The following is a 13,754-nucleotide window of genomic DNA, read 5'->3' on the forward strand; positions in this document are numbered from 1 at the left end:
ACTCAAGAGAAGCATCAGAGTAACATAAACAGCAAGACACAGTGTGGCAGGTACTCAAGAGAAGCAGCAGAGTAACATAAACAGCAAGACACAGTATGGCAGGTACTCATGAGAAGCATCAGAGTAACATAAACAGCAAGACACAGTGTGGCAGGTACTCAAGAGAAGTGTAAGAACAACCACGACAAATGCTAAGAAGGTAAAGTTAACAACAAGGGGCTCTAATGCAAATCCAGCAACTTCATAAAAGGTGTGACTGGCCTTTATGTTTAATTGTCACGTGAACTTAACAAGGAACAATTATAGGCATTTATAGAAAGGAAAATCTCCCTTTTAGGAAGGCTTAAAGAGGGGTGTATGGATATTATCCTATCACTGACAGCGCTGTACTTCAGGATAGATCTTGAAATGTTCTTTTTGCCGATGAATGCACACCATTCCTCTTCAATTTGTCATTCCCAGAATAGTAGACCATATGATTGTCTGATTCAAAATGGCCAGTATCAGTACATTTCACCTCACTAAATGCCTAGGATATTGAACTTTATGCATTCCATTTGATGACTTTCAAATTTCCTAGATTCATACTTCATAATTCCACATTCCGATTATTAATGGACGCTTGTAGCTGTTTCTTCTCATTTTGAGTTGTGCCACTTCAGCAAATGAAGGTCCTGAAAGCTTTACTCCATCCACATCACTAAGGTCAACTCCACCTTTGAGGAGGCAGCTCTTGAACGTTCCAAGATGTATCCTGAAGTACAACGCTATCAATGATAGGATAATACCCATACACCTTGAAGGAAGGCAAGTTAATACGACTACTATTACAATTTATGCACCAGCCACTAAAGACCAAAGATTAAGAAATTGAAGATTTTTACCAACACCTGGAGTCTGAAATTGATCGAACGTGCAATCAGGATGCATTGATAAATAATGGTGACTGGAGTGCGAAAGTTGAAAACGAAGAAGGATCGGTAGTTGGAAAATATGGCCTTGGTGACAGAAGCTATGCTGGAGGTCACAAAATAAAATTTCGCAAGACCAACTTCTTCACTGCAAGTATCTTTTTTCAACACCACAAACAGCGACTATACATGTGAACCTCACCAGACAGAATACATGATAATCAAATCGACTATATCTGTGGAAAGAGACAATGGAGAAACTCAGTATCGTCAGGCAGAACAAGACCAGGGGTCGACTGTAGAACAGACCATCAACTGCTCATGCACAAGTTCAAGCTGAAGTTGAAGAAAATTAGAACAAGTCCACGAGCATCAAACCGTGACCTTGAGTATATCCCAGCTGAATTTAGAGATTACCTCTAGATCTGACGCGCTGAACATCAATGGCTGAAGACCACACAAGCTGTGGAATGCCATCAAGGAGATCATACATGAAAAAAATCAAAAGGTTATTAAAAAGACAGGAAAGAAAGAAAAAACAAAAATGGATGTCAGAAAAGACTCTGAAGCTTGCTCTTGAACATAAAGTAGCTAAAGTGAACGTAAGAAATGATGAGGTAAAAGAGCTGAACAGATTTCAAAAGGCAGTTCAAGAAGACAAAAGTAAAGTATTATAATGAAATGTACAAAGACCTGGAGTTAGAAAACCAAAAGGGAAGAACATTGTGGGCGTTTCTGAAGCTGAAAGAACTGAAGAAAAAATTCAAGCCTCAAGTTGCAATACTGAAGGTTTCCATGGGGAAAATACTGAATGACGCAGGAGGCATCAAAAGAAGATGGAAGGAATACACAGAGTCACTGTACCAAAAAGAACTGGTTGACGTGCAACCATTTCAGGAGGTAGCATATGATCAAGAACCAATAGTATTGAAGGAAAAAGTCCAAGCTGCACTGAAGGCACTGGTGAAAAACAAGGCTCCAGGAATTGACGGAATACCAATTAAGATGTTTTAATAAATGGATGCAGTGCTGGAGGTGCTCACTTGTCTATGCCAAGAAATTTGGAAGACAGCCACCTGTCCAACCAACTGGAAGACATCCGTATTTGTGCCCATTCCAAAGAAAGATGATTCAACAGAATGCAGAAATTATCGAAAATATCATTAATATCACAAACAAGTAAAATTTTGTTGAAGATCATTCAAAAGCAGCTGCAGTAGTACATCGAAGGAACTGCCAGAAATTCCAAAATATTCAGAAGAGGACATGGAACAAGGGATATATATCATTGCTGATGTCAGATGGATCTTGGCTGAAAGCAGAGAATACCAGAAAGATGTTTACCTGTGTTTTATTGACTATGCAAAGGCATTCGAATCTGTGGACCATAACAAATTATGGATAACACTGAGAAGAATGGGAATTCCAGAGCACTTAATAGTGCTCCTGGGGAACCTGTACGTAGACCATGAGGCAGTTGTTTGGACAGAACAAGGGAATATTGCATGGTTTAAAGACAGAAAAGGTGTGCATCAGGGCTGTATTCTTTCACCACACTTATTCAATCTGTATGCTGAGCAAATAATCTGAGAAGCTGGACTATATGAAGAACGAGGCATCAAGATTGAAGGAAGAATCATTAACAACCTGTGTTATGCAGATGGTACAACCTTGCTTGCTGGAAGTGAAGAGGACTTGAAGCACTTACTGATGAGGATCAAAGACCACAGCCTTCTGTATGGATTTCACCTCAACATAAAGAAAACAAAAATCCTCACAACTGGACCAATAAACAACATCATCATAAATGGAGAAAGGCTTGAAGTTGTCAAGGATTTCATTTTACTTGGATCCACAATCAACGCCCATGGAAGCAGCAGTCAAGAAATCAAACGCACTGCACTGGGCAAATCTGCTGCAAAAGATCTCTTTAAAGTGTTACAAAGCAAAGATGTCACCTTGAGGACTAAGCTGCGCCTGACCCAAGCCATCCATGGTATTTTTCAATCGCTTCATACGCACGCGAAACATGAACAACGAATAAGGAAGACCGAAGAAGAACTGATGCCTTTAAATTATGGTGTTGGCAAAGAATATGGAACATACTATGGACTGCCAGAAGAACAAACAAATTTGTCTCGGAAGAAGTACAGCCAGAATGCTCCTCGGAAGCGAGGGTGTCGAGACTACGTCTCACATATTTTCAACATGTTATCAGGAGGGGTCAGTCCCTCGAGAAGGACATCATGCTTGATAAAGTAGAGGGACAGCGAAAAAGAGGAAGACCCTCGAGGTGGACTGACACATTGGCTACAACAATGAGCTCAAGCATAATGACTGAGGATGGCCCAGGACCAGGCAGTGTTTTGTTTTGTTGTACACAGGGTTGCTGTGAGTTAGAATTGACTAAACCGCACCTAACAGCAACAACAAAGAGGGGGGATATTGCAGTCTTGGAGGTCTAGGAAGGTGGAAAGGACAGAGGTAGGCGAGAGAAGCAGAGACTGTGAAGCAGGGTAGGTTCAGAGGGAGTTCCCCCAGGCGAGGGGGAGCACGCCTAGCTAAGGGGGAGACTGGGATAAGCCTTATTTTTATAAAAATAAAACAGAGTTGAATTTCAGAGGGCCTTAAGGGCCAGGCTGGACGTATGACCTCTATGTGGACTATAGGAAGCCGATGGAAGATGGAGCATAGACATACTGAGTCTAACCCTGGTGTGAGGCAGACTGGTAAGGAGTCTAGAGGCCAGAAGTTTGCATCCACTGGAGCCACTTGCTGTGGGATGTGTGTGTCCCCTTAGGAAGCACCCTGACTGGAGACAGACTGTCACAAAGTGCTTCTTAAAAGGCTTTGCCAAGGTAATGCTCTCGCTTTCAAAGAACAGTTTACCGACCAGGAAGGGCTCTGAGGGTCCAGAACAGCAGCCAAAGACCTCTCTCCAGGAACTCTTTGGTGAAATGCCTCACCCCTTCCCTTCCTCAGAGACTAACCCCTCCTCACTTAATCGCAGAGGTGAATCTGCCCCGATGACTTCTGAGACAAATGTCCCAAGATCTCCCTAGGTGCCAGAAATCAAGGCCAAGAGAAACTTTGTATGTAGTCACCAGATGCAGAGGCAGAAGCAGAGGGCACTGTCTGTCCAAATGGCAGCCACACACCATGGCCCAAGCAGCCGGTGGGAACGCGGCCAGTTAGCCTTCAGGCCCCACGTGTGGGCATCGAGCACTCACCTGTCCCTTCGTCCCAGAGCTCCTTCCTGTCCGTCTCTGTTCTCTCCCAACTACTCTCCTTCCTGTCTGAGTCTCCTTCCTGAGTCTCCCTCCTGCCTGAGTCTCCTTCCTGTCCATGCCTCTATTCTCTCCCTGCTGCAGCCCATGCTTCCTATTTTTTTTTATGCTCCTTCACACATCTTTTTGCTGACACTGTCCACTCTGAGCCACACCTTGGGATTTGCAGAATTACACTTGCAACTTTGGTACAAGGACCTCAGCCATGACCCAGCAGGGCGCCTTCTGAAATTTGTTTTGACTAACAGGGAAAAAAAAACACTTTTAAAAATAGCTTTATTTGAAAATGATATGATGAAATTGCTAGTACAAAAGCAAAAAATCTGTTATTGTTCACTGACTTCAACAGCTATGAGAATTAGTTATGGATTAAACCCAGTATGTAAGAGGTCTGCAATTAGATTAAAACGTCATTTATCAATGAAACTTACTTGTTTTTTCCACTAGAAAGACATGTAAAAACTCAATCAATCAATAAAGCTATGGATAAATTTGTGACCGCCATCAAAGGGCATTTACAGAGCAAAGCCCTGAGGTTCACTGGGACTTGAGCCTGCCCAGCATGATCTGTCAGGCCTGAGAGGGAAGGAGGGGAACGGTCACACGTTTAGCTGTGCTGGCCACTGGTGAAGTTAGAAGGAGGGAATGAACCACCATGAACGGCCCTGCTTCACAGAAGGATGTCTGGATAGATACGACATAGGACACGGCCCCAGACGGAGGGCGCCCCTCCTTTCTCAGATGTCAGCTGCTGGGCACCCTCTGTAGGCAGAGCCCTGGAGGAGACGCATGGAGACCTGATGCCCCACCTCCCGGTAACCGGTGAGGCTGAGGTAGACACACAGACACAATGGGCCGGACAACGTGTTGACAGGCCTATCACCAATACCAGGAAGGGTTCTGGTGTTATGAAGTTAGTAAGGTTAGGAAGGATCCCGTAACTATTCTCTCCACATCATCAGAGTACCAGGACAGCACTGAGAGCCGCACATTTCTCAAAAGCGGCCTTCAGCCATCCTGCTGGCAGCTGTAAGATGGGGATGGCCTCGCACCTGGGAACCAGTGTAAACCATTACTCCTCCAGCCTAACGGGGTTCCAACTCAGCTGCACACTGACCCCAGGAGATGAAGCAGCCACTATACCATGGAACGACCTCAGCCCCACTTGCTTTGTGATCTGCCCTGAGAAATGCTAACACCCCAGGAACAGGGTGTGGGAAGGGCTGAGCATGGCCCCCAGGCTCTCACTAGCACCAGGGTCCCATGCCAGACTGTCTGTACCTGCAAGTCCACCAGCTGGGCCGTCGACTTCCCTTGGAGGCACAGGGCCTGTGCGATCAGAGCTTGCAAATCCTCCAGGCCAAGAGTGTCCACCTGGGAGGGAAAGAGGAGAATGCAGGAATGCTGGCTGTGGAAAACTCAACCGTCAGGAATAGCTTCACGAGTAAGAATCATGAGGGCTAACTGTGTCAGTCAGAATCAGCACAAAGCTGGCTCCCATGGAGCAGATCAAATAGACGTCCACTTCCCAACTTCCCCATATTTCTGACACCAGGCATCCCATGGCACTCCCTCCCTCCTGGGTTTGACAATTCATTGCGATGGCCACACACAACTCAGACACACTCACAGTTAATGTGGTTTATTGGGGAAGTAACAGGCTACAACTCAGAGTCAGGATCCACCTGGAAGTAACAGCAGCAACTCGGGATCAGGTCAGGAAGCACATGGGTGAGGTCTGCAAGGATCCCTGAAGTGGCCACCACATCCCTCCCTTTCAGCACCACTCTCTCAGCTGGCCGGCCCAGCTCTTGGCCAGCTGCTCTCTCGGCTGCAGCTTTTTTTCACTGGGTTTCACAGGGTTTTAAGTGCAGGGCCTCCACGTCCCAAAGGATGTGCTCCCCTCTTGGCTCCAGGAAGCCCCAGAAAACTCTGGTTTGGCCCTTGGCCTATGCTAGTCCTTGTCAGTTACAGGGTGGGGCCTCCATCACCAGACGGAGCCCCACCAATCCTCAACTACCCAGGAGACATCATCGACTCAGGTCTTGTACAAAAGTAACGCAGAGACTGGCTCCTCCCCCGGGCACAAGTAACATGCCTCCTGGGGCGGGGAACAACTCGGGCACCTCCCCAAGCTGTTTTTCCAAAGAACTAGTGGAGGCACATTTGACCTCTGCCTCACAGGAACCAATCCGCTTTGTGCTGATTCTTACTGGCAGTCATCTACCATGATTCTCAGTCCTGTAGTTCTTTGCTTCAGTTACAAATCTCTACGTCGGTTGCAGCAGGCACTGACTTCACCATGGACTCTCTTTCACTTAGAGCATCGCCAGGGGCTACAACGGCCGACAGCTCAGCCCTGGGGGAAGGCGGGGCAGAGGCAGCAGCACTGACATTACCTGCACAAAGAGGTAGATAAGGAGGCAGCACAGCGCCCTGAGGGGGCCCTCAACAGCTTGCAGGTCCTCCTGCATGGAGGAGAGGTTGAAGCTAGCCAGGAGCACATCAAAGCGCCGGGCCTGCACGTCTGGCCCCTGGGTCAGCCACAGCACCTTCAAGCTCGGAGTTCCTCCTAAAGGAAAAGCCAGAGCGCGCTGTTAGAAACACAGCACCCATCACCGTCAAGTCTATTCTGACTCCTAGTGACCCTACAGGACAGAGCAGAACTGCCCCATAGGGTTTCCAAGGTGGATCAGAACTGCCAACCTTTTGGTTAGCAGCTGAATGCTTAACCACTGAACCACCAGGGCTCAAATCTCTTCCCTTCCTGCTATGCTTCAGGCTTCAAACTACATGGAACATAACTTCCTGGCTTAACAAAATAAACATAAAAAAGAAATAAAAAGGCCAAGGGCTTGTCCCTGTGCCGCAGCTGTCTCACTAGGATGCTTCCTGTGCTTTCCGGGATACAGAGACAAGAGTGTGTGGCTGCAGTGCTACCACAGACCCTTCTGTTCGCTCTCCCATCCCCAAATCAGGGCTTTCAGAGGCAGAGATGGTAACACCCCTCCTCCTGGCTCCGAGTCCAGGGGACCGGCTTGCCGGCGCACGGCAGGGCCGAGGCTGCGTCTCAAAATGACACCTAAGAGGCTCAATGCAGGAGGTCTCTGGGCCCGGAGCCCCAGAAAGCACGTCCCCGAAACCACTAAACAAACAGGAACTTCCAGAATACAGTGTTTGGTGTTCTATTTCTAGATTACATCAAAAAAGAAAAGCCAAGCTGTACTCATCTACTAAGATGGCTGACAAGACAAAGCACAGGGTGGGGGCCCTGATGACGACATGACTCTCTCCTCTGTGCTGAGCAGCAGAGAGGCCAGCTCTGAGCCGAGCCAGCAGGTGAACCTGCAGCCGGAGACAGGTCTCCCGCGTGGGCGGCAGCTGCACCTTTCTGTAGCCCATGGGGAGTTAACACGCAGTCAGGGTCTGGGTGGGGGCATGGGACACCCCACGAGGTCAGAGTGGTGGGGTAGGGGACGTGCCCCATCTGCTCAGGACACAGATCTTGTTTAGCATACCCAGGCATATTTCCTACCATCAGATACAAAACAACTCAGCAAAGTCACTGCATTTCTGGAAAGGCTGAAGTGTTCCCTCCACAAAAAAAACTCCATTATTCATCTTGGGGAGAAAAAAATAATTTTTCTCAAGAAAAAGAAAATACTAAAGATAACTAGCAAAAACAACAACAAAAAAACAGCCCCCTGGTAACAGGACTTGAGACAGGGTTGGAGATGCTGTCCTAAGACAGTCACAAGGGTCAGTCTGCTGCCACTTCTCAGAAACACACTCTCAGGAAGACAACCGCTAAGGCAAGCAGACCAACTCTGGCCCTTCTCAGACCCAGGACCGTCACACGGCGCAGCTCAGGACGCACATTCACAGAATACCTGGGACACTCATCGGCAGCGGCCTGACAAGGTCTGGGTGCTTCAGGGGGTTCCCGGCGTAGACGAACCACTCCTTCACCTCCCTGGCCAGGCTGTGGGTGCCGTCTGCAGGGAGAAAGCAATCAGTGAGTGCACAGCCACTGGCCTGGGGCTTGCTCAGCTCCAAGCAGACCAGCAGCAAGTTCTCATTTCACTGCCTAAATCAAATTCCATCTGGCTTGTGTCAAATTCCAGGAAAGAATACAGGAAAAGAGCTGGGTAACAAAAGAAAAGAGCTTTTAAAAGCCAGCGTTTCTTCGAGTAAAGGTGGAGGCAGCTCTGGGCCTGAACGGTGAGCAGCGGTCCGTCTCCCAGGCTCCTGTTGTAACCTCACGTGGTGACAGCTCAGCGGGAGACCCTCAGTCTGCCTCCGTTCCCTTCTATCCAGAGGATGAGTGCCAGCACACAGTGGCTAGAAACGCTGCCGACCGTCAACAAAGAACCATCTGGTAGTCTGGGTGATGAGTTTCTCCAAATCCAGACAGTCTGATGACAGTGTTTTTCACTTCAGTCTTACAGACACAGTCACAACCTGCTGCTCCTTCCAAAAACCAGAGGTAGATGCAAAGCAATATCTCAGACATCCTCTTAAAACAAACAAATAAAAACCCCGCATTTTACTGGAAAATCCTAAAGTTTAGGAGATTCTCTTGGGCATCACATCAATTCAGAAATTTTTATCTAAAGCCATGGCAGCAATGTCTACAATAATTTGCTCTGTCTAAACTAAAATGAAACAATTTTCTTTTAAAATGCCTTATACATCAGAAAAGAGAAGAGGAAATTGAGTCCTACAATTCCTGGAAGAAAAGGCTGATTTTCTCATTGAAACTTTCAGTTTGCTGGGCTTAGAGTTCAATTTTCCTCAAATAGCAAGCACAACAGATTCAAAGAAACAAAAATAAGACATTGCCTAAAAAACCAAACCAAACCCGTGGCTGTCCAGTCGATTCCGACTCATAGCCACCCCACAGGAGATGAGGAGAACTGCTCCACAGGGTTTCCGAGGAGTGGCTGGTGGTTTCAAACTGCTGACCTTTTAGTTAGCAGCCGAGCTCTTAACTAATGCGCCACCACCACCACCACCCCCCGTTGCTGTTGGGTAGATTTTGACTCACAGTGACCCTACAGGACAGTAGAACTGCCCTATAGGGTTTCCAAGGCTGTAATCTTTACAGAAGCTGACTGCCACATCTTTCTCCCACAGAGCAGCTGGTTGGTTCTAACTGTCGACCTTTTGGTTAACAGCTGAGCTCTTTAACCACTGTGCCACCAGGGCTCTGCAATACTACCTAGACAAACCTTATTTCAGGGGCCCTGAAAAGAGTAAAAAACAGTTATTCGGACATCACTATTCAAAAAACTGAAATTAAGTAGCAGTTTAAAACTATATTAAGCATAGTTTATATTTTTTAAATTATTTATTTCAATAATAATTAAAATAAATAATTTACTTGAGTGAAACTAGAGTAAAAATTCTTTGCTAGTTTTACTGTCTACTTCTATATGCAAAATGGAAAAAGAATATAATCAAATTTGCTTTTGCTATCCCCAAAGGACACAGTATTCCACTTGGTAAAATCTTCTCTTTGTAAGTAAGACCTTTTCCCCTGGGAGAAAGTTGTAGAACTCTCTCTATTTCCAGCCTCTCCCTCATCAGATCTCTGACTGGATTATACAAACACACCAATTCCCCAGGGTGTTGAAAACTCCCTGATAATTGGGAGAAGATGCTGATTTGCTAAGAGTACATATGGGGTGGAAAGAGACAACGAGGAAAAGCCATGTTGATTGTAACCTCCTATTTATTGTAGTTTTACAATATAATGATCCTCCAGTCCTTGAAAAAATGTATTTGTCCTTATGCTTCTGTAATACTTTTATGTTGTTGTTGGTAGGTGCCATCAAGTCGGTTCCAACTCACAATGACCCCATGAATGACAGAACGAAACGCTGCCTGGTCCCGCGCCATTCCTAAACGATTCCTGCTATGTTTGAGCCCACCGTTGCAGTCACTGTGTCAATTCATCTCACTGAGGGTCTTCCTCTTTTTCACTGACCCTCTGTTTACCAAGAATGATGTCCTTCTCTAGGGACTGGTCCCTTCTGATAACATGTCCAAAGCACGTGAGACAAAGTCTCATCATCCTCGCTTCTAAGACATTCTTATACTGCTGGTTTAATCTATAATTGTGTGTAGCCTTAGCCATTACAAATAGAAAAACTACCCAAACACTCTTTTTTGTAATACATTTCAAAAACAAAACACCACCCTGTGTTATGGATTGAATTGTGTCCTTCCCTATAGGGTCGTCATGAGTCAGAATCGACTCAACAGCAACAGGTTTGGTTTTTGGTTTCTAAAACATGCGCTGGAATACCCGCGCATGTAATCTAATCTAATCTAATGTGATCATCTTCCACAACGCAGTGTAATCAGTAGGGTAACCAATCAGTTGAGGTCATACCAGTGTAAGGTGGATCCTAAATCTAATCACTTCTGAGTTCTGTAAAGAGCAGCACAGACACAAAGATGCAGAGCACACACACAGTGGGAGTACAGCATCTATCTGATGTTGGAGGCAGATGCATCCAGAAACCCAGGAATCTCAGGATTGCTGGCAGCTACTAGAAGCTGAATGAGACAGGGAAGGATCTCCCCCTACAGCCACAGCCTGAATTTGGACTTCTGGCCTCCAAACTGTGAGAAAGTAAATTCCTGTTCTTTAAAGCCACCCACCTGTAGTAATTCATGCTATTCAAAATGTTCCAGCAGACAATCAAAAAACACTAGACATGAGATAAGCAAAAATATGTGAACCCATTATCAAGAAAAAAGTCAACAATGGACGCAGATCCAGACATGACAGAGATGCTGGAACTAGCAGATGAGGACTACAAAACAGCTATTATTAATATACTTAAGGATTTAAAAGAAGGAAAAGGAAGACAGGAAAAAAAGAGATGGAAGATACAAAAAACAACAGCTGGGAATACAGTATCTAAACAACAACTTCACTGGATGAGGTCAAGGGGAGATTAGACACTGTCGAAGGAGAGATCGGTAAACTTGAAAACAGGGCAATAGAAACTATGCAAATTGAAGCACAGAGGGAAAGGTGCTTAAAAAAAGCCTCATCAACCTGAGGGAGTTACAAAGTTGTATACCATACATGCAACTGCAGGCCCAGGGGAGCAGTGAAAAAGATTAAGGCAGAGAAAAATACTTGATGAAAAAATCCTCAAAGTTTTCTCAGATTGGATAGAAAGTAAAAACCCACAGATCCCAGAAGGTCCAGAATCACATGCAGGGTAAACACAAAGTATACTACTCCAAAGCACATCTTAATCAAACTGCGGAAAACCAGTGCTAAAGAGAAAAAAAATACAGCCAGAGGAAAAAGAGATGCATTACATATGGAACAACAGTAAAGACCACTGTCATCTCGTCAGACATAGTATGAGCCAGAAGGCAATGTCATGACACCTTTAAGATGCTGAAAGAAGAAAACAAAAAAAACAAAACAAAAACTACTGACCCAAAATTCTATACCCAGCAAAACTATACCTCAAAAAATAAAGGGGAAATAAAGACATTTAAACAAAAACAAAAACAAAACATAACTCAGAAGATTAAAACCTGCACCACAAGAAACGTCAAAACAAGTTCTTCAGGGTGAAGAAAAATGACATGAGACAGAAACTGGGATCCACACAAAGGACTGAAGAGCACTGGAACGGTGTACATGCAAACCTTTTTTTCATTTATTAACTTCTTTAAGAGAAAACTACCTGTTTCAAGTAGGGATCAGCAAGCTATATAGAATCCACGGGCCAAATCCAGTCCACCCCTTGTTTTTATACAGCCTGCCAGGCTAAAATTAGTTTTCACTTACCTAAATCACTGAAAAAAGTCAAAAGAATATTTTGTGACACCAGAAAATTATATAAAATTTGAATTTCATTACAATGGGAAAATTACATGAAGTTTTACTGGAATACAGTGACATTCATTTACATACTGTTCATAGCCACTTCTGCACTATGAAAACTGATTGAGTTACTGCGACAGAGACCATAGCGGGCACTCAAAGCCTTAAATATTTACTCCATCTGGTCCTTCACAGAAAGTTTGCCAACCCCTCGTGTAAAGTAAAAAATAATAACATATTCCAAACCAAAACCAAACCCACTGCCAGTGAGTCGATTCCAACTCACAGCGACCCAACAGAACAGAGTAGAACTGCCCTTTAAGGTTTCCAAGGAGCAGCTGGTGGATTTGAACTGCTGACCTTCTAGTTAGCAGCTGAGCACAGGGTTTTAAAACATATATGTAATGTCAAAAGATTACATACTGTATGCTTCCACTTACATAACATTCTCAAACTGACAAAAGTACAGAAATGGAGAACAGATCAGCGGTTGCCAGGGGACAGGGATGATGGTGAGGGGGAGTGTGAGTATAAAGAGACAGCAGAAGGAAGCACTTTTGTGGTGACTAGACAGTTCTGTATCTCGACTGTGGTAGTGGTTACACACAAATCTATACAGGGGATAAGACTGCACAGAACTGCACACACATACACACACACACGAATGTATATAAAAATGGTGAGAAATGAGTAAGGTCTGTAGTCTAGTTAACAGAACTGTACCAAAGTCAACTTCCTGGTTTTGATACTGTACTACAATTATCTAGATGCCACCTTTAGGGCAAACTGAGTGTCTTAATTATCTAGTGCTGCTATAACAGAAATACCACAAGTGGATGGCTTTAACAAAGAGAAATTTATTCTCTCACAGTCTAGTAGATTAGAAGTCCAAATTCAGGGCATCAGCTCCAGGGGAAGGCTTTCTCTGTCAGCTCTGGAGGAAGGTCCTTGTCATCAATCTTCCCCTGGACTAGAAGCTTCTCAGCACAGGAACCACAGGTCCAAAGGATGTGCTCTGCTCTTGATGGTATGAGGTCCCCACTCTTTACTTGCTTCCCTTTCATCTCTTTTAAGATAAAAGGTGGTGCAGGCCACGCTCCAGGGAAACTCCCTTTACAATGGATCAGGGATGTGACTTAGTAAGGGTGTTACAATCCCACCCTAAACCTCTTTAACATAAAATTATAATCACCAAATGGAGGACAACAACACAATACTTGGAATCACGGACTAACCAAGTTAACATATTTTTTGGGGACACAATTCAATCCATGACACTGAGTTAAGGGTACACGGGACTCTATGTACAGTTTTTGCAACCCTTTATGACTCTACATAACTATTATAAAATAAAAAGTTAAAAAATATGTAGAAAACAATTTAAAAAATGAGGGGGAGAATAAAGTACATTGTTTTTACATTATGCATAACATGGTATAATATGTGAAAGCAAACTGTGATGTTAAAGATGTATACGGTAAACCCCAAATCAAACACAAAAAGAAATAAATAGGTAAATCTAATAAATCAATAGAGGTGAGAAAACAAAATATTAAAAATGATTCAATTAATCCAACAGAAGTCAGAAAAGGAGAAATGAAGGAGGAAAAAAAACCCAGCAAAGAGCAAAATAGAAAACTTAAACTCAACCATGACAATAATTACATTAAATGTAAATGGTGTAAACACTACAAT

At 44.5% G+C, this 13,754-nt stretch overlaps 1 protein-coding gene across 3 annotated transcripts in view; it reads right to left on the reverse strand.

Moving 5' to 3' along the window:
• Positions 1-13,754, reverse strand: part of FAM120B (family with sequence similarity 120 member B) — a 67,970-nt gene that overhangs the window by 27,401 nt on the left and 26,815 nt on the right. For all 3 annotated transcript variants that reach the window (XM_023728432.1, XM_023728422.1, XM_023728429.1), the window contains 3 exons: positions 8,089-8,193; positions 6,598-6,770; positions 5,480-5,572 (listed from right to left, as the gene is read on the reverse strand). In XM_023728432.1, the coding sequence (XP_023584200.1) occupies positions 5,480-5,572; positions 6,598-6,770; positions 8,089-8,193 (371 nt within the window). The remainder of the gene's footprint in view (positions 1-5,479; positions 5,573-6,597; positions 6,771-8,088; positions 8,194-13,754) is intronic.

Source organism: Trichechus manatus, unplaced genomic scaffold, assembly GCF_000243295.1.
Source record: "Trichechus manatus latirostris isolate Lorelei unplaced genomic scaffold, TriManLat1.0 scaffold00002, whole genome shotgun sequence".
Classification (NCBI taxonomy): domain Eukaryota; kingdom Metazoa; phylum Chordata; class Mammalia; order Sirenia; family Trichechidae; genus Trichechus; species Trichechus manatus.